The sequence below is a fragment of the Labeo rohita genome, chromosome 19, assembly GCF_022985175.1.
Source record: "Labeo rohita strain BAU-BD-2019 chromosome 19, IGBB_LRoh.1.0, whole genome shotgun sequence".
Lineage (NCBI taxonomy): Eukaryota > Metazoa > Chordata > Actinopteri > Cypriniformes > Cyprinidae > Labeo > Labeo rohita.
The window spans coordinates 4371080-4391120 of record NC_066887.1 but is presented as its reverse complement, the minus strand read 5'-3'; the positions used below and the strand labels follow the sequence as shown (position 1 = coordinate 4391120).

At 42.5% G+C, this 20041-nt stretch overlaps 1 protein-coding gene across 3 annotated transcripts; it reads right to left on the bottom strand.

The window, feature by feature from the left end:
- Window positions 1-161: 161 nt before the first annotated feature.
- LOC127182374 (tripartite motif-containing protein 16-like) lies at window positions 162-18027 on the bottom strand. 3 transcript variants are annotated; one of them, XR_007829893.1, is made up of 7 exons: window positions 17407-18027; window positions 14332-14460; window positions 14007-14240; window positions 13726-13876; window positions 13582-13641; window positions 4471-5326; window positions 162-1781 (listed from the first exon to the last, which is right to left on the bottom strand). XR_007829893.1 is itself a non-coding variant. In XM_051137664.1 (6 exons), exons 1-6 carry the CDS (start codon window positions 17977-17979, stop codon window positions 4749-4751), a joined length of 1725 nt encoding a protein of 574 aa, XP_050993621.1. In that variant the 5' UTR covers window positions 17980-18027; the 3' UTR covers window positions 4070-4748. The 3 variants fall into 3 exon arrangements, 2 of the variants coding, with proteins under 2 accessions (XP_050993621.1, XP_050993622.1); XM_051137664.1 differs by lacking the exon at window positions 162-1781 and having other exon boundaries at window positions 4070-5326; XM_051137665.1 differs by lacking the exon at window positions 162-1781 and having other exon boundaries at window positions 4070-5326; window positions 14365-14460.
- Window positions 18028-20041: the final 2014 nt, after the last annotated feature.

Sequence of the window (20041 nt, the reverse complement as noted above, 5' to 3'; positions counted from 1 at the left end):
CAAGTTGTTATTCATTTTTTTTGGCAGCCAAATAAGCCCCACTGCACTGTGGAATAGAGTGTTCAATTTTAGCATTTTTATATGATGTTTTCATAGTTACTGTATAAGTCAAAATAAAGCAGAATGACCAGGATCCATATGTAGAACAACTTTTATTACAGTAATTTAAACATGCATAAAGACTTTCCAGAAAACAAGAGTCTCCTGTTCATATTTGCAGAAATCAATACTGCAAAAGAAATTACAGCAGTTTTAAACACTTTTGATCTGCTTCAGCATGTGCATGGACACACACACAATCCTGGACACACTCTAGATTTACTCATCAGTAAGCTGAATCTAGATCTGTGTCGTCAGTATGAGATGCATTAAAGAAGTCCACTTCCAAAACAAAGATTCACATATAATGTACTCACCCCCTTGTCATTCAAGATGTTCATGTCTTTCTTTCTTCAGTCGTAAAGAAATTATGTTTTTTGAGGAAAATAGTTCTGCATTTTTCTGACAAGGGGGTGAGTACATTATATCTAAGTCTTTGTTTTGGATAAGGACTTTTCCCCTTTAATGAAAACAATAGTGTGCTGTTTATGAAGGCTATATTTTTATATCACCAGACTCTTCTGCTTGGTTCCTTTAACTCAAAAGTTATGAATGTTATTGAAGACTTTGTTCCTGTAAAAGTCAGGAAGAAGACTGGCAGACAAAAAGCACCTTGAGGAAGCTAAGTGCATGTGGCGGTAGACGAAACTTGCAACTCACTACAACTTGTCTGAAAACTTCATGCTTTCAACTAGGTCATCTAGACCAGGGGTATCAAACTCATGGAGGGCCGCAGCCCTGCAGAGTTTTGTTCCAACCTTGCTCCAACACACATACTATGCAGTTTTCAATTAAGCCTGAAGGACTTGATTTGTTGGATCAGGTGTGTTTAGGGTTGCATCTAAACTCTGTAGGGCTGCGGCCCTCCAGGACCGGAGTTTGACACCCCTGAGCTAGACAGACCTTCTTCTCATACCTTAAAAAGCAACTTGAACAACACTTACTGTTGAGAGACTAACAAAGATGAAGTTCTCAAGGTGCATGCATACCTTGACTCTAAGCGTCAAACATCTAAAAATCAAGAATCAAGTCAAGAATCTGTGTGACTCTGGAGTCAGACCTTAATTTCAGTGGTCATGTCAAAGCAAAAACTAAATCAGCTTATTATCATCTCAAAAACATCGCAAGAATTCGATTTTTTGTTTCCAGTCAAGGCTTGGAGAAACTCATTCATGCCTTTATCACCACGGTTGACAATTGTAATAGACTCCTCACTGGCCTTCCCAAAAAAGATGATTAGACAGCTGGTTCTTACACCGGCTTTCAGTTACATTTAGGATTGATTTTAAAGTACTATTACTTGTTTATAAATCACTCAGTGGCCTAGGACTTCAATACATTGCAGATATGCTCACTGAATATAAACAGACCACTTTGATCATTAGGATCAAGTCAGAAATACCAAGGAGTCACTCAACACAAGGGGAGTCCGTTTTAGCTATTATGCCACCCGCAGTTGGAATCAGCTTCCAGAAGAGATCAGATGTGCTAAAAGAGCAGCCACATTTAAATCCAGACTCAAAATACATGTTTAGCTATGCATTTACTGAATGAGCACTGTGCTATGTCCGAATGATTGCACTGTATTTTATGTATCCTCATTTTTTATTCTTAACTGTTCTAATTAAAATTAAAAATTACCATGGTGTATGAAATGTGCTATTTAAATAAACTTGCCTTGCCTATTGTAACGTTGGGAGTGAGACGAGAGACAAGCGGATCCATTTGCACGCTTTTATTGAAGGATTTGGACAGAGACATGGTCAAGGCAGGCGTGGTCAGACAGGAGCAGACAGGTGTATAAGGGCTAGGCAGAGAGTAGTCGATAAACAGGCGGGGGGTCGAGACAAACCAGACGAGGAGCCAGAATAACAGAAAGACACGACACGGGATGAACACAGAGAAACGCTTCGTATGACCAGATAAACACAGTACAATACTCGGCGGTGAGTGACAGAAAGATCGGGGCTTTTATACTGTCTCTGATTGGACGGGGGTGTAGTGCAATGGCTGATGGGGAATGGAGTCCGGGGTGTAGTGCAACAGTCAGAGTGTGTAAACAGAGGGAGAGCGACATCTGGTGGTGAGCGGTCCGCAGCTCACCGACCAGATTCGTAACATAGCCCCCTCCCAAAGAGCGGCTTCCAGACGCTACAAACGAACCATATTCCAGCGGAGCGGTGGGGCGGGGGTGAGACAGGGCAAGGGCTGGAGGGCCAGGTCCGTGCAGAGGACCAGGTGACTGGGGCAGGACCGACAGAGCAGGAGCCCACCAGGGTGGAGCCGGAGGCGGTGCAGGAGACACAGGGGCCCTCAGGGCGCCGCCGGAGGCGGAACAGGAGGCACCGGAGCCCTCCAGGGCAGAGCAGGAGGCGCAGGAGCCCTCCAGGGCGGAGCCGGAGGCAGAGCAGGAGGCGCAGGAGCCCTCCAGGGCGGAGCCGGAGGCAGAGCAGGAGACACCGGGACCTTCCAGGACGGAACCGGAGGCAGAGCAGGAGGCGCCGAGGCCCTCCAGGGCGGAACAGGAGGCGCCGAGGCCCTCCAGGGCGGAACAGGAGGCGCCGAGGCCCTCCAGGGCGGAACAGGAGGCGCCAGGGCCCACCAGGGCTGAGCAGGAACCCGCATAATAGACTGGGACCTGGGGAGAACAGTGACAGAGGAGGCAGACAGAATGAGGGAAGAAGCAGAGAGTTTGTAGGGGGGCGCCACCTCCAAGGGAGGATCCACAGCCACGGCTGACACCTCAGGAGGCATTGGCGCGGCTTCTCCAACTGACGGGAGCTCTGGAGCAGACTTGGGACCAGACGGGACCTCTGGAGCAGACTTGGGACCAGACGGGGCGTGACTTGAGTCTGGGCCGTCAGGCGGGGTGTGACTTGAGTTTGGGCCGTCAGGCGGGGCGTGACTTGACTCTGAAACCGCTTCGGGAAGACCGGCCATGATGGGTGCCGACTCAGGAGCAGAAAACATGACGTGACCAGGCTGTGGCTTGACTGAGATGGCCTGAGCAGGCTGTGGCTTGGCTGACGGGGCTTTAGCCGGCTCTGACGTGGCGGCCATCTTGTGCGGTGGCTCTGGCGAGGCGGCCATCTTGTGCGGTGGCTCTGGCGTGGCGGCCATCTTGTGCGGTGGCTCTGTAACTTGGCTTGAGACAGGAAACACAGCTCCAGCTTGGTTTGACACAGCTCCAGCTTGGTTTGACACAGCTCCAGCTTGGTTTGACACAGCTCCAGCTTGGTTTGACACAGCTCCAGCTTGGTTTGACACAGCTCCAGCTTGGTTTGACACAGGAACAACATGGCTTGACTCAGAAACAACATGGCTTGACTCAGAAACAACATGGCTTGACTCAGAAACAACATGGCTTGACTCAGAAACAACATGGCTTGACTCAGGAACAACATGGCTTGACTCAGGAACAACATGGCTTGACTCAGGAAACACAGTTGCAACTTGACTTGACTCAGGGAATGTAACTGTACCTTTAAACGGCTCTTGTATGGCAGCTGTGACGTGACGGAGCTCTGTGATCGCCGCCATCTTGTGAACGGGCTCCGCCGTTGCCGCCATTGTGTGGACGCGCTCCGACGCGGCCGCCATTTTGTGAACGGGCACAGCTGTCGCCGCCATTAGAGCGATGCTATCCATTACGTTCGCCGCCATTTGAGCAATGCGATCCATTGCCGTCGTCATGGCTCGGGCGCGCTCCAGCGTGGCCGCATTTCCCCGAGTGAGCCAAGCGGCCAGCGGATCTGTGGCGTCGCGCTCCGGCGCGGCCGTCATTATATGAGCGGGGTGCGCGGCCGCCATTACCGAGTTGTCGCGTTCCTCCTTCGCGACCCCCACAGTAAGCGACGCGCCCACACACAATAGTCCAAAGTCCATACCTGAATGTCCGAGGGAAAAGCTGCTGGATCCTGTTGTGGCCGAGTATTCTGTAACGTTGGGAGTGAGACGAGAGACAAGCGGATCCATTTGCACGCTTTTATTGAAGGATTTGGACAGAGACATGGTCAAGGCAGGCGTGGTCAGACAGGAGCAGACAGGTGTATAAGGGCTAGGCAGAGAGTAGTCGATAAACAGGCGGGGGGTCGAGAAAAACCAGACGAGGAGCCAGAATAACAGAAAGACACGACACGGGATGAACACAGAGAAACGCTTCGTATGACCAGATAAACACAGTACAATACTCGGCGGTGAGTGACAGAAAGATCGGGGCTTTTATACTGTCTCTGATTGGACGGGGGTGTAGTGCAATGGCTGATGGGGAATGGAGTCCGGGGTGTAGTGCAACAGTCAGAGTGTGTAAACAGAGGGAGAGCGACATCTGGTGGTGAGCGGTCCGCAGCTCACCGACCAGATTCGTAACACCTATATACTAAAGGAACAAAACTAATGTAAAAGAACTTACATAATATGTGAAATGTAATAAACATGAAAAGCATGAAATATTTACAGTACATCTAACTTGAATGTGTGTGCATGTACACTCTGAATGGTAGAGCCCTACTGAAAATGTTTGCTCTCGTCTTTTCTTCATTTAATCAAATCTGTTACATTAAAGAGTGTGTATTGTTACTATGAAGCAGAATTTCTGTCAAATCCCACTGACTATTTCAGGCAATTCAGTATCAGATCAGATGGACAACCTATATTTTGTCACACAGTTTCACCGTTGGGTATTCAGATAATCCAAATAATCTATTAAAATATGATAAATTAATCCAAAACCCAGGACAGAGAGGCTGAGTGAATGTGGTCTGGACTCTGTGGATGAGGTTCATTGACATTGTGTCAGAGATGCTGTAGAAGGACAGAATTCCAATATTGTAATCCACATACACTCCTATTTTACGGGAGCTGGACACTACAGAGAGTTTAGTCTGCTGGTTATTTTGACAGAATGTGTAACTGGAAGGAGAGCAGATTAAACACCAGGACTGATCATTACTTCCAAATTTGCACTTATAACCCCACCCCTTCCTGTTAATGCTCTTATATGACACTGATATACACACATCAACATTTCCAATCCCACTCCATTCAACCTCCCAGTAGCAGCGTCCACGTACACTCTCTCTACACAACACCTGCCACCAATAACTAAATCTGTCTGGATGATTACTATACTTCTGGAGTATAGTAGTGTAAGCTGCCTCTCTGTTCCCCTCAGACAAATAGAGGCGTTGATGCGCTGTGTTTCGATCCAGAGTGAACTCAAAGAAATCTGATGGAGACAAAACATCATCTGCACTGAAATTTCGAATAATTCAAACACATCTGTTAGTTTTCATGTAGATAAAATAATGTGGGTGTTGAAACTGCAACATTTGAGTTTTTTCCATTTATTTCCATTTTCCAGTTAAAGTGTATTGAATGTTAAAAGGAGTATTTTGGTAACCACTTTCGCTAATTTTGTGTGGGATTTATTTAATGTGAATAATGTCAGTCAGTGGTTCCCTTTCAAACGGTCTTTCCCTTTCGTTAATACGCTTTTGGAGAAACTCCTGTTTACTCTGGTACTGAAGCCTGATTTGTTTACATGAGAACAAGCTCTGGCAGCAGAAGAAGACTGAATCCTTCCCATGCGGCCATCCGGCACTTAAAAAAAAGAGCATTTCCTGAGCAAATTTTCATTGCAACGTTGTTGCAAATGTCTGTGAGTGTAGCTTGTACAGGGAACCCCTGCACGATGCAAATGGGCATTGTGAGTGTGTCGCCTGTCTGGGCAGCACCCATGCAGAGGCTGTGCTTACTCAGACAAATTGTTCTCAGCTGCTAGAACATGAGTCTCGCCCTTCTTCGCTCACGGATTACTTTCTTCCATGAAGATGGTGCTCATGGCCTGCTTTCCTGTTTCCCCCCTCCCCCATAGAAGGAAAAACAGTGGAGCATCAGGGTTCAGACACAAGGCTCGAGTGAAACCACACCGGCACAAGTCCCAGGTGCTTCACTCTACTGGCAAAGCCTCGACTCGCACGTGTTCTTTACATTGATCAGTAGTGTTGGGTTCGAGTCCACCTAAGTCGAGTCCGAGTCGAGTCCGAAACTTTTACCAGCCAAGTCCGAGATGAGTCCGAGTCCAAAATGGGCCGAGTCGGACTCAAGTCCGAGTCCCAAAGGGCCGAGTCCGAGTCGAGTCCGTCCGAGTCCAAGGAAACACTACTGTTTGTCAGTAACTTAACATTGTTTTAACCCAGGGGTGCCCAAACTCGGTCCTGGAGGGAGGTGTCCTACAGATTTTAGCTCCAGCCCCAATTAAACACACCTGAACCAGCTAATCAAGCTTTTACTAGGCATACTAGAAACCCCCTGGCAGGTGTGTTGAGGCAAGTTGGAGCTAAACCAAGGACCAGGACTGAGTTTGGGCACCCCTGTTTTTAACCTTTACAACTAGAAAAATGCAATGTCAGTTGAAATGTAAGAAAAGCAAACCTCTAGTGGATCTTGCCATTTTGATTTTTGATTTCACAACGTCTCATAATTAGTGTCCATGCTCTGCTTAGCAAACTTAAAGTCATGCAACAGAAGTTTTGGCTGATCTACGTAATGTGACATATTTTAGAGTGAAACAGGTTTTAGAATGTGAAAAATTATAGGGCGGGACTTGACTTTATTCACTGATATAGTAAATGTAGAAATTCAAGGGTGGGGGTAAAGGAGTAGGTATCTTGGTGAATGGGACCTTAAGAGCAGAAAACATGTAGCCTCTTGCAGCACCTCTTTTATTTCGGATTGTGGCTGTGTGTGTTTTGGGTTGTATATGACTTTTTTTTTTTCTTGAATAAAAATGATGCTGTGAGGGATAAACCTAGTCTCTACAATAGTATACACTGTGTATAAAGCCCTACCTATACTTTCCATAAGTCACAGCAAACTCACACCTGTTTTATTTTTGAATGCATTCATAGTTACATTAATTACAATAAATTACATTATATAAGGAATAATTGATGATGGGCCATTTAATTATTAGAAAATCATGCACACCCAAGGTGGTTTTGGACCCATAAAAACTGTTGTTGCAAAGATGTTAGAAAAATAATTTTTCTTTCAAGCTAGAAACTGCCACCATGTTTAAATAATAATAATTTCAATAAAGAAAAAAACTAATCAACTAATGTAAGTAAAACATTCTCAAGCTCAAGGCAAGTAAACACTCCAGGTATTACTTACAAGCAAAAGTATTAATGCATATATTAATCAAAAATGCAAATGAAATAATATATTTTTTAAATAGAATCTTTTTTTAAAATAGAATTGTAGGTTTTTTTGTAAGTTTTTTTTTTTTTATGTAGATCTATGTAAAGGCTATTACAGAAATAGACTACAGACATTTCATGAAGTAATAAATGTTAAAATAAAACACTGCAAAATCTTCACTGTATTACAGTTAATAAGTGATTCAGTCAAGAACAGTGACTTTTTCTTTTGTTGTTTGATTATCGTTTGACGTGGTCGGCTGCTGCAGGTTTACACTGCTGTCGCTTTAAGATCTGACGCACAGATCAAATATTTTGACGCATCAGTGTTTCTCCCAGCTGTTCAGGTTTACTTAAGACAAAAACGACTTCATTTACATGAATAGTCTCTAAGACGAGCATCTGTGTAACAATAACAGACCCTATTAAAAGCGAAAGAGAACTCTGTATTCGCACACTGACTGAGAGGCGCGTTCTGTGATCGCGCTTTGAGTGTGCGCGCACTAGTGATGCGCGGATGGCGGTTATATCCGTGGGTCGGGTAATAAAAAAAATGCATTCTGTTTATTTGCGGGTGGGTCGCGGGTGGATGAGATGAATCAATAATGAGGCAAATATTAACTACATTTTCTAAAATATGAACCTGTTCTAAATACTTTTTTCAGGCAAACGATTTCATATTTGTGTGTGTGTCTGTGTGTTCACCTGTTCGAGAAGTTGTGACAGAAAAAAAGACATTCCAGATCAAGTCTGAAGGGAGTTACGCCTGTGTTAATGCTGTTGAGTAGGGTAATATTTAGTGGTGTAGTGCAGATACCCATTTTTTAATCCGTCGGCTTTGCGTATACCCACTTCTAAATCCCCTCTGATGCGCATCATTCAGTGTCCTGCATTAGCCAAAATCATGACAGGCCACCATTTCTAATTCAGTCGTATGGGAATAAATGCAAATATTCGCTCAAAACACATAGTAAAGACGGTAAAGGAAATGTGGCGCCGGCTTCCTTTGAAATATGTTTGATGATTGCGCCTGATGCGCCCGCGCCCGCTCAGTCCGCGCCAGCATCAGATTTGCCGAGTAGTAAAATTAACAATTATTATTGATTACTAATTTGAATCAGTACATTATAACGAAAACAATACCTTAAAAATTAAAAGAATTAGATTTTTATGATCTGAAATGTCTTAAACTGGGTGAACCCCTGTAATCTTTTGTTCAAGGATCCAGTAGACGTTCAAACACCCAATTGATTTCATCAGAGATTGCGGAGAGTCACGTCCAGATGTCAGTTAACGTTATTCTTTTTAGCGTGGCTTTGGCTTAAAAGCACGAGTATTTTAGCTTATATAAGTGTGCAGCGATGTGCAGATCAGCTGGATCAATCTGCTGTTAAAAATGAACCATCCATTCATCATATCATCATGCAAAACTAAGAATTAGAATAATCGTAAATGACGATCGGGTGCGGGTCGGGTGCGGTATAGGTGCGGGTGGGTGGCGGGCGGATAATTTATTTGAAGCTGCGGATTCGGGTGACGTTTGAGCTCATCCGCACATCTCTAGTGTGCACATTAACCCGTCAGCTTTCAAGTAGCCTACTGGACAAGACTTTCGTGATAATGCATCGAGTCAGTGACATTTCCGTCAACTGTCTCTGGACTCGACGGACTCGGGATATTTTCCGAGTCTGAAAGGCTTGAGTCCAAGTCAAGTCCGAGTAAAAATGCATCCGAGTCCGTGACAAGTCCGAGTCGCCTAAAAATTGTACTCGAGACCGGACTTGAGTCCGAGTACAAGTCCGAGTACCCCAACTCTATTGATCAGCGCAAGCAGCTTGATTTCCTTCGGCCGATCTGAGTAGGAAGTTGCCACGGATGACTTCTTGTCATTAACAGCCTCGTATGCAGAAGAGTGGGCATGTTCTGTCGAAGACCATGACACCCTTCCTTCGGCTCAAGTAACACGGCTCAGTGTGGACAGTGAGCTGATCCGTGCTCTGACTAAGGCTGTGGAGGATCTCAGTCTGACTTTGTTGGCTCCAGAAGAGCCCACCCTTGGCCTTCTCGATGAGTGGAGCCATCAACAATACTCCCGCCAGTGGCCCACCCTATTCTTTCAGGCAGTTCACAAGGAACTCACAGGACTTGAACTCACTAGGACCTGCAGGACTACCTCAGCTCTGACAAACAGGGCTTATTTCGTGGCTGGCAAGGCTGGGTCAGCGCCTCTAATGATGGTGGTGCTACAAGTGTTCCAGGCCAAACTTCTCCATTCTATGGATGAGAGTCTGGCCAGAGCTTGGATGCCTTCAGAGAGCTGCGCATAGCAACAGACTTAGCTCTGCGCATTACAAGGGCCACAGCGCAGGCAATCAGCAAGGCATGGCCAACTTGGTGGTGCTGGAATGTCATCTTTGGCTTACTATGACAGAGATCAGGGACACTGACAAGGTCACCTGGACTCACTGGTCTCTCCCAAGGGACTGTTTGGCCCTGCCGTGGATGGTTTACAGTGTCACACAAGTCCTCACAGACAGTGCAACACTTCCTACCAAAACGCTCCAATGCGACGGCTGTTTAAATTCGTCAGAAGGCTCCACCCACCCAGCAGCCTGCCAAGCCAGTGCCACCTCAACCCCAGACGAAGTATGAGCCTGGGCTCCAACAGCTCCCCTGAACGGCCAAACTATACCTGTTTCCCAGACGTCAAGTCCCCTGCCCCAGAGTGATGTTGGATCCTGAGTCTCGGAAGTCGGGCCCTGAGCCTCAGACCCTGATCTGAAAGAGCGGAAGAGCAGAAGGTCAGTTCTCACCAAGGCCGGAACTCCCTCAAAGAAGTCTCGCTCTCCATACCTCAGCTCAACACCGAGAGTTGGAAGCTCAATTCAAGTTGGGCTCATCTCCATTCAGTGCATGCCCAAACAACTTACCACAATGATAGCGGACCCACATACTCAAAAGAGCATTTCTCCTATCCCCATTACCACGAATGTCAGTTCCCCACCCCCATGTGGCGAACTGCCACCCGAAAAAACTCAGACCACTTGCCATCCACTCATGAGACAACCATTCAAGATGCAGACTTTGAAATGGATCCTTGTGCAAATATGACATTTATGACACTGCTGTGTAAGAGCCGTAGCCCCTCGGAAAACCTCTCACCTGTTTAAGTCAGGCGTCCCATTGGGACTGACCTCCAGAAGGAAGGTAGTCATGACAGACAGCTTCAACTCAAGTTGGGGAGCTCAGTAAAAGCAGACTGGCATTCGTCTCCTGGACAAACCGTGAGCAATGCTTACACATCAACAGCCTTAAGATGATGGTGGTTTTCTAGCCCTAAAAACTTCCTGCCAGCCTTAAAGGGTAACATGATGGTGGTCATAAATCAACAAGGTCTCAGGTCACGCTCTCTTTACAAATTATCTTATGGGCACAGTACAAACTCCTCTTGCTGAGAGCAGTTCATGTGCCGGGCAGGTTGAACCAGGGAGCAGACATGCTGTCCAGGGGCATTGTAGCTCCGGGGGAATGGAGACGACACCCCCCAAATGGTTTAAAGGATCTGGGGCCTCGTGTACAAAGACTTGCGCTGTATTCATACTAAAACATAGCGTATGGACAAAGCTGTAATTCTGCGTATGCACAAAAAAATCAGATGCATGAAACACTGCGTACACAGGATCCCACGCATATTGTCTTTGTACATCCCAATTAACATGAAATTGAGCGCACATGCAGGAGCACAAAACCCCAACCGGTCTCCTCCCCCAAATCAATATATTTTAATATGGTAATGAGTCCACTTTTGCCAAAAGCAAGAAGCGAAACTTTACCGAAAGTGAACTGGAGGTGCTACTATCCGAGGTAGAAACTAGAAAGAATATTTTATTTGGAACTTTGGCCATAAGTAATATGGACAAAACAAAATGAAATGAGAGTTTGGCGGACGCCGTCAACGCAGTGGGATCTGAAACTCGCACCGAAAATGAACTTAAAAAATATATAGATATAGATATATAGATATAAAGGTGGAAGTTAAGCGGAGAACTGCTGCGCACTGACAAAGTGTCATTCAGAGACATAAGCCACTCATTAAAGGAACTGGTCAAAAAATAAACTTTGTCGCTGATTACCATTTATGTTTTACCTGTATTGCCGCAATCACACATTGACGGGCCTGAATGGCTTGTTGGTTGGGCTGCACATACACTGGTTCTGGGTTGGGGTCATCTGGCACCGGTGCCACCACCTTCACCGAGTGGTATGCCGTGCCTGTGCGTGACACTGTGCAGCACACCACAGGCCAGCACGGTGCGACACACCTTATAGCAGCATCTCCCGGTCCTATCAAGGCAGCGCCACCGACATTTCAGCTGCCCAATTGCCTGCTCTACAACTGATCGAGTGCGAGAATGGGCATCATTGTATCTGCGTTCTCGGTTAGTTTGTGGGTTGGTGAGGGGGAGTTAACAGCCACGTCTTCAGTGCATAACCGCAATCTCCTGATGTGAAGTTCAATAATTACACGCACAAATAAATAAATAAATAAATAAATAAATACAAATCTTTTAGATAGAACGATAACTTTAAATGTGTCACTCACCAAGAAGCCACCCATCGCGCACCCTGCCAACTTGGAGATCATCCCAACCATGCTGTTTGTAAGGATGTATGAATCATGTTTTTCAGCCAGGCCACCTTGCCACAATATTTGTTAGGTGCATTTGTGCATCACATATTATTTGCACATTTATTAAGGAAATGTTAACGATTCAAATATGCAAATTCTTCTTCAGATGGCGCTTTTATAACAATGTGTGTGCAGTCGATCGCTCCGATTACATTAGGAAAACCGACTATCGCTGCAAATTGCGCTTTAATGTTTGGCTGGTCAACTGTATCGTATTATCATCGTGGTCCAGAAAATCACTTTGGTCCCTAAAAAACTCGTTCTCTTTCGGATTCTGCCATTGGCAATGTCCTCTAATAAGGCCAACGCTGTCATTGCCATAGACGAAGGGTTGTATAAATTTGCACATGCTTTTATATGTACTAACTTTATAATTGAGAACATTCCCATAAGGCTTGTGTGACAGTAGTAAGTCAATTAGCCTATTTTATCAATTACAAATTAATACTTGCAGCTTCACTTCATTGCCTCTAAGAGTCGCCAACGGACAAAAAACATAAGAAATGTACGTACGACAGACATGAAGTTGGCGTGGAGGAACGCACATTCTCACGTTAATTTCACAGTAAATCCGACCGTGAGTGTGAAAACTGCCGTAAGCAAAGTTTTTGTGCGTACGCAGCGTTGATATATGAGGTCCCTGGTCTGTCTTCAGGAAGGCAGAGGTGGACCTCTTCACCTCAGAAGACAACTTTCACTGCCCAATTTATTTCTCGAAGCAGCGAGATGCTCTGGCCCATGATTAGCCTAGCGCTCACCTGTATGCCTTCCACCCAATTGCCCTGCTTCCTCAGGTCATCAGATGGGTCAGGGAAATCAGATGTTCGGTCCACCTGGTGGCCCAACTCTGGAGGAACCAGAAATGGTTCCACGAGAAGATTTAACTGCTATTGGCAGCCACCTGGCTGATACCACTGAAGAAGGACTTCCTTGCGCTAGTGAAGAGCATGATTTGGCATCCACTGCCAGAGCTGTGAAGCCTTCATGTTTGGCCTCTCGGCGGGAGTTTTTACCGCTCCCCACAAGTGTAACTAATACCATTTTGTAGGACAGGACCCCGTCTTACGAGACGTCTCTACACCCTTAAATGGTCTATTTTCTCTTGACTGGTGTGCAGCATGGAACGAGGATCCATCCTCTTGCGATTTGTCCTACGTGCTAACTTTTCTACAAGACATATGTATACATAAAAGTCATATGATCGTTCTTCAATGTACTATAAACTCCAATAAACACTTCATACATAGCCGCTCTCAAGTCTAGACTTATCGTGAGAGGAACAAATTACGTTTTAGTGGCATAACATCGGTTAATGGAAACATTGTCATTTCGCAATACTTTTTTTTATCGCCATTTATATAATATCGCCAAAGTTTTGCGCAAATCTGTAATGGAAACGTGCCAATTGTTAGCTCGCATGAGCAGCTTCGTTCTGCACTCTCTTACAGCACGGCACTATTGGATGCGTTCCCCAAAAGCGTGTTAACGCAATGGGGGACACTGTTCAAAAGGGAATGCACCAGTTACTAACGTAAGCTCAGCTCCCTGACGTTACATTGTGAGTCTAAAACTATTTTCTTAGTAACTTACACTGTAGGAAGTCTTTCCTGCTCACATATTCTGGAGTGGGAATGATCTGGATGCAAGTCACTGTGGAAAACAACACACACATGACATATATTTTCAGTGTAAAAGAACCAGATAGAGAATACTAATGAGTCTCCAGTACTTTACCTCTTCCAGAGAGTTTTTCAATCTCCTCTTTGCAGAAATCCTCTAATTTCTGTCTCAGTTGAGAGACTGATTTTCCTACTACATCCAAAGAGCTGTCAGTAATGCTGGGAACATCTGGAGATCCAGGAGGAACAGGGAGATATGGGAAACACTGCACAGACACAAACAACCAGAGAATAAATTTAAGACAGAAGTATTTCATAGAGAGTAAATACTGCTCAAGTGTCAATAAAATCTGCAAAAGCTCTCAGTAATGAAAAGACTAAAGACCATGGTATTACCTGAAGGAAATGGGTGTGGTTATGTGTCTGTGAAAGCTGTTGTAATTCAGCATCTCTCCTCTTTAGTTGATCAATTTCCTGCTTTAGCCGCTTCATAAGTCCTTCAGCTTGACTCACTACAGTCTTTTCTCGATCTCTGATGATCTGTGTGACCTCAGAGCGTCTTCTCTCAATGGAGCTGATGAGTTCAGTAAAGATCATCTCACTGTCCTCCACTGCTGTCTGTGCAGAGCGCTGTAGGACACACATTACAATCAGTTCTTACTGCTGTGCTTCAGTGGGACTGAAAATCACCCTCAAGAACCAACTGAAGAAGAGTCTTAACTAAACCATGCTGCTGCTTCTGCTTAAAACTCACCTTGTGAGCCTCCACAGCCTCTTTTAGCTCCTGAATTTTCTTCTCTCGCTCCCTGATTTGCTGCTGGAATTCTCTTTGTCTCTCAACCAAGTTTTTCTGTAGGACAAATCAAATTACAGTAAATCACAGAAATAAAATGAGTCAAACTGAAAGTAACCAAATGTTTGTGAGTGACTCCTGCCTATTTGTTTTCATTTCAGAGAACTGGACAATCTTACCAATGTCTCTCAGTAGCGACGTTTCCCCTATCAGGCCAAAAGCGTATGTGCTACCTAGTTAATCGTGCCTCGTTGGGGCTTACTCGGGGCCAACAGCCAGTGGTTTTTGGCCCAACAAAAACCTTGGGCCAAAACAGGCCAGCTTGGGCTTGAGGAGTGGCTATGGACAAAGGTGGAGTTTCCCCCACGTCTGAAGCATCAGCGCCACAGATTATTTCATATAGTTTACAGCTATAAAACCAGCATTAAAAACTTTTCAAATAATTTTAGCTTAAAACTCACTTTCTGAACTATGAACTATGGTTTATGAGCCATTTTCCTTGTTGGGCCTGAAATGTTAAAAGTTTTACCTTTTGTATGTGTGTGGAGACATTTGGTCATTTGGTTAAACCAACACTTGCATGCACACAATCTGTGTGCCAAATTACCTAAATGATGCCCCTTATTTAGGGACGTGTGCTATTGTCAAAAATTATATAATATTTTGGGGGGGATTTTTGTCAATAACAATAATTTATATTTTGCTGAGTGTGTTGTTCTGCTGGTTTAGGCTTGTAATGGATAAATAAATATATGTGACTCTGGACCACAAAACCAGTCTTAAGTCGCTGGGGTATATTTGTAGCAATAGCCAAAAATACATTGTATGGATCAAAATGATAGATTTTTCTTTTATGCCAATAAAAATAGGAAATTAAGTAAAGATCATGTTCCATGAAGATATTTAGTAAATTTCCTACAGTAAATATATCAAAACTTAATTTTTGATTAGTAATATGCATTGCAAAGAACTTAATTTGGAAAACTTCAAAGGAGATTTTCTCAATATTTTGATTTTTTTCCACCCTCAGATTCCATTTACTGAAATAGTTGTATCTTGGCCAAATATTGTTTTATCCTAACAAACCATACATCGATGGAAAGCTTATTCATTCAGCTTTCAGATGATGTATAAAGCTCAATTTCAAAAAGTTGACACTTATGACTGGTTTTGTGATCCAGGGTCACATATGATAAATAAAACCGCCAGTAGGTGGCGGCAAGTGTCTGTTTCATGATTATTGATTAATTGAATCCTTCAATGAAACGATTCTTTTAAAATGACTGATTCAGTTGGGAAATTCTTTGCGAATGGATCTTTGAATAACTGGCTCACTCGATTCGTTCAAAAAAAAATAATTCAGCATATATCCGCGCAATAGCTCTGCTCCGGCTTTGTTTGGAACTATTTAATTTACAAAAAAACAGGAAAAAAGACAAAATGTGTCTAAAATGTAAATTACTCAATTAACTTCTCTCTTGTCTGTTGAACTGCTATATAAAATTACTTTAACAATGGCGATCTTTCACACGTGCTGATTCTTGTGTGATATTAACTATATCATATAAAGATTAAAAAAAACTGTCACAGGAATATTTTTACTTTAATTATTTGCATTATAATTGCATTCTAAAAGGCGTCATCATGCAATGAATGCTTTTGGACTCTCACGACGTGTTTTTGTTTGTTTTTGCCAAGTCACTGACATACTTGATAATGTCAGCATGCGTGAATTAGAACAGGTGATCATTTCTGAATGAACCGCATCACTCCTCTCTCTCTCTCTCTCTCATCGTCCCTCGTCCTCACAGTTACACATAGTAAAGCACAATAGCCTTATAATATCAGGGGAATGTCTTTAAACTCCAGTCATTGAAATACCATACCTTATTATGTTGTCTTCTTTTTAAAGAAGTTGCGATTGAAATATGTTGCGCTAAAAATGAGGACAACATGCGTGAGGCAAGCGCGCAGCTCCTTATTACCGAGCTCTGGCCAATCACCGTTATTTAGTTCACAGATTATTATAGGCTAGAGAATTTTATCATTTAATTTACAGATAGGTTTTACAGAACAGACAGCATTTTAGTCTAAAAGGGGATGGTAAGGAGGGATGGTGGTTTGACAGAGGGGATGATTTGTCTTTTTTTGTCATGCCAACCCCCCCGAATCCCCCCTCAAAAATGTGAACAAAAATGCAAACGTCTGCTTTTATCATGTTCGTTTTGTGATCTCGATTTATTTCTTATTAGTTTTCTGCTAACTTCTCTTTATTAGTGTAATTATGGGGTTGTGTGACGTTGCCTGTAACAGGGTTGGGGCCATTCATGAATTGAATTGAGAATGAATGGTAAATTCCAATTCACTTCCTGGAATGGAATTGTAATTGTAATTGGAATGTCAGGAAACAGAATTGAAATCAAATAAATTCCACTAAATTCCACTTGAGATATTTAGGCCTGAGAGATGCAGTCTTAGCGACGCCAAATTTCAGGAAATGATGATAATTCAATGCAATAAAAAGTGAATGAAATACATGAATGAACATGACTCATGTGGTAATCATATATTGAATGTATAGTACATCCAGAAACTTATCACCACTGTCATTCAATTATTAATTCATAATGTACAGTTCTCATTTTTATTTACTTGCATTTGATCAACTCTATTTCACACACTACTTGGTATTTGTAAAGCATCATAAATAAAGTTCAAATGTATGTCTCTAAATGCAATCACAAATAAATGCTCAGAAACAGCAATAAACGGAATTCAGTGGAATTTCCCTGAATTGAATTCCACTTCCTGTAATTCCAATTCAATTCCAACTCTGTTTCCTGTAATTGTTGTTGAATTCCAATTCCAATTCCATTTCCTTCTTTGAATTGGAATTGTTGAGTTCATTCCTGAATTGACCCCAACCCTGGCCTGTAAAGGACTTGTTTTAGCGAAGCGCTGCGGAGCTTCTGGCCCGACAGTGGAAAAGCTGCTCGTCTGTACCTGTTTCTCTGTCCTCTCTGCTGCAGCTGATACAGTCTCATGATTTTTGTGTTCATCCACCATACAGGCCATGCATATACACTGCTTGTCAGTGCAGCAGTAAATGTCCAGCAGTTTTTCATGTTTACAGCAGATCATCTCCTGAAGTCGTCCAGTGGCGTCTATTAGATCGTGTCTCTTTCCTTTGAAAAGATTCTCATGTTGTTCAAGGTGATTTTGGCAGAAAGAGTTCAGACACACCAGACAGGACTTGACAGCTTTGTGTTTTCTCACAGTACACACATCACACTCCACATCTCCAGGTCCAGCAGGAACATCAGTTTGGAGTTTACTCTTTTTAAGTTGCTCCAGTACTTCAGCCAGCATGGTGCTTTTATTTAAAGCAGGTCTTGGCTTGAAGGTCTGTCTGCATTCAGGGCAGCTGTAGACTCTCTTTTGAACTTCTTGATTCCAGTGGTCTGTAATGCAGCTCTTACAGTAACTGTGTCCACAGGGAATAGTCACTGGATCCTTCAGTAGATCCAGACACACTGGACAGCTGAACTGGTCCTGAGAAAACCTGGCGTTAGCCATTTCACTACATGCACAGACACAGTACAGCTAAATGGCACTGAAGTTTCGTTTTCCTTGAAGTGGAGAGTTGACGTAATTTCCTGGTTCAGTGTTTGAGAGACGTGATCAAAACGGGCGTGACCTTGAGCGCCCTATCAACTATTACCACTTTTTGAATTTCTTAGTTTGTGTAAATCCACGTGGGGTTAACAATGGATTTTTTTTTTTATCCACGTTAATTTTACACGTCACTCAAATACAAAGAAAGAAAGTGAAATGTGACAACATGCCCCGTAGGTGGGGTACATTGTAACATGTCAGGGGCACGTTGTAACATGACCATATGACAGCTTAAAATGCTATCTGATCGAATGAAAAAATATATACATGACAAACTAAAATAGTTTGTCAATAAAATAAAATGCTTAGCTTATAATAATAAATAAATAATTAAATAAATAATCAACACATCGCAACCATGCGTGGGGCGGCCCTGATTTCAAAACACAGTATAGTTCAAAACAATGCGCGCAAATAGATGAAGCACATTTAGACATTCAAAAAAACACTCTCCTCCCTCCAAACATAGAAACACGAGACACATAAACGAGCCAAAATGCTTTACATTTCTTGAAATAATAATTTGTGAACATTAAACATCGATTGTCAGTCTTTATTCACCTGTTTCTTGTGGTTTTTTATTAAAATCCGTAAAAGTAGTGAAAATTACATCGCTGATGTCATAGAATAGCATAGTTTAATATAGTGGGGCAGATTGTAACACGTGCACGACTGGAAATCTGGTTAGTATCTTCTGTTTGCATGCATTAATTATCTAAACTGATAAATAACAGATTGGAGATTAAAATAATAGCAGATTTGTCTCATTTTAAATGGATACTAAAAGCTAAAAATTTAATTTAGACTACTTACATAGACTAATCATTTTCAAGGCAGATGAATGTTTTAATTGTATGTGTACAAATGTGACTGATGGACAGTGTTGGGGGTAACGCATTACAAGTAACGGAAGTTACTTAATAATACACTTTTTTCAAGTAACTAGTAAAGTAACGCATTACTTTAGAATTTCTAAGAAAATATCTGAGTTAGTTTTTCAAATAAGTAACGCCAGTTATTTTTTCCACATTTATTGATTGACAAGTCTCCTGTTGGGAAATTGGGAGTAAACATGATGTGACTGTATTCTAGACTAAATGTGAACATGCATTAATTCATCTCACTCACAAAAAACAGATTCAGTATTCCTCAAAATGAATAAAAGCAGTGAAATGCAAACTCAGAATATGACGCAACCCTGCAAAAATTAAATATGTTAAATAAAACAAATATCCTTTATGTATTTAATCCCATTTTATTAACCAGTGTCTTTGCTGCTGACCTTCGATGATGCAATTCAACCATACTAAGAAGAAAAAATTACTTTAGATAAACTAACATTTGTGCTTTATTTCTTTTTTATAGCTGAAGAGTGATCTCCTGCATAAATGTACTTTTCTTTCAGCCTGAGGTGAATGCATTTCACTTTTGGTGTAAAAGGGCTTTTACATTAGAATTGTTTTATATTAAAAACAAAGAAGCAAACCCTGCCCAGATTTAAAAAGTAATGCAAAAGTAACGTAACACATTACTTTCCAAAAAAAGTAACTAAGTAACGTAATTAGTTACTTTTCCAGGGAGTAACGCAAAATTGTAATGCATTACTTTTAAAAGTAACTTTCCCCAACACTGCTGATGGACTTGTTTGATAAATAATGTACCTCAATTTTTATGGATATTTCAAATGAATAGAGCATAGTATATTTATTTATTTATTTATTTATTACGGGGCTCTAGTGCATGTGCAACTGTTATTTTTGACTCCTTAGTATGAAAAGTATAAATATAAAACGTTTTAATGTAGGCAAAATCTTAAAAGTACTGTATACATTTATATAAATTAACCTATGTACATTTAGATTTAAGATTCAAGACCTTGACTTTTTTATTACACAAGCTCTATATCAAAACATTAGATGCTTGTTTTGTTGAAACTAGTAAGATCGAATTTATTTAATCGTGT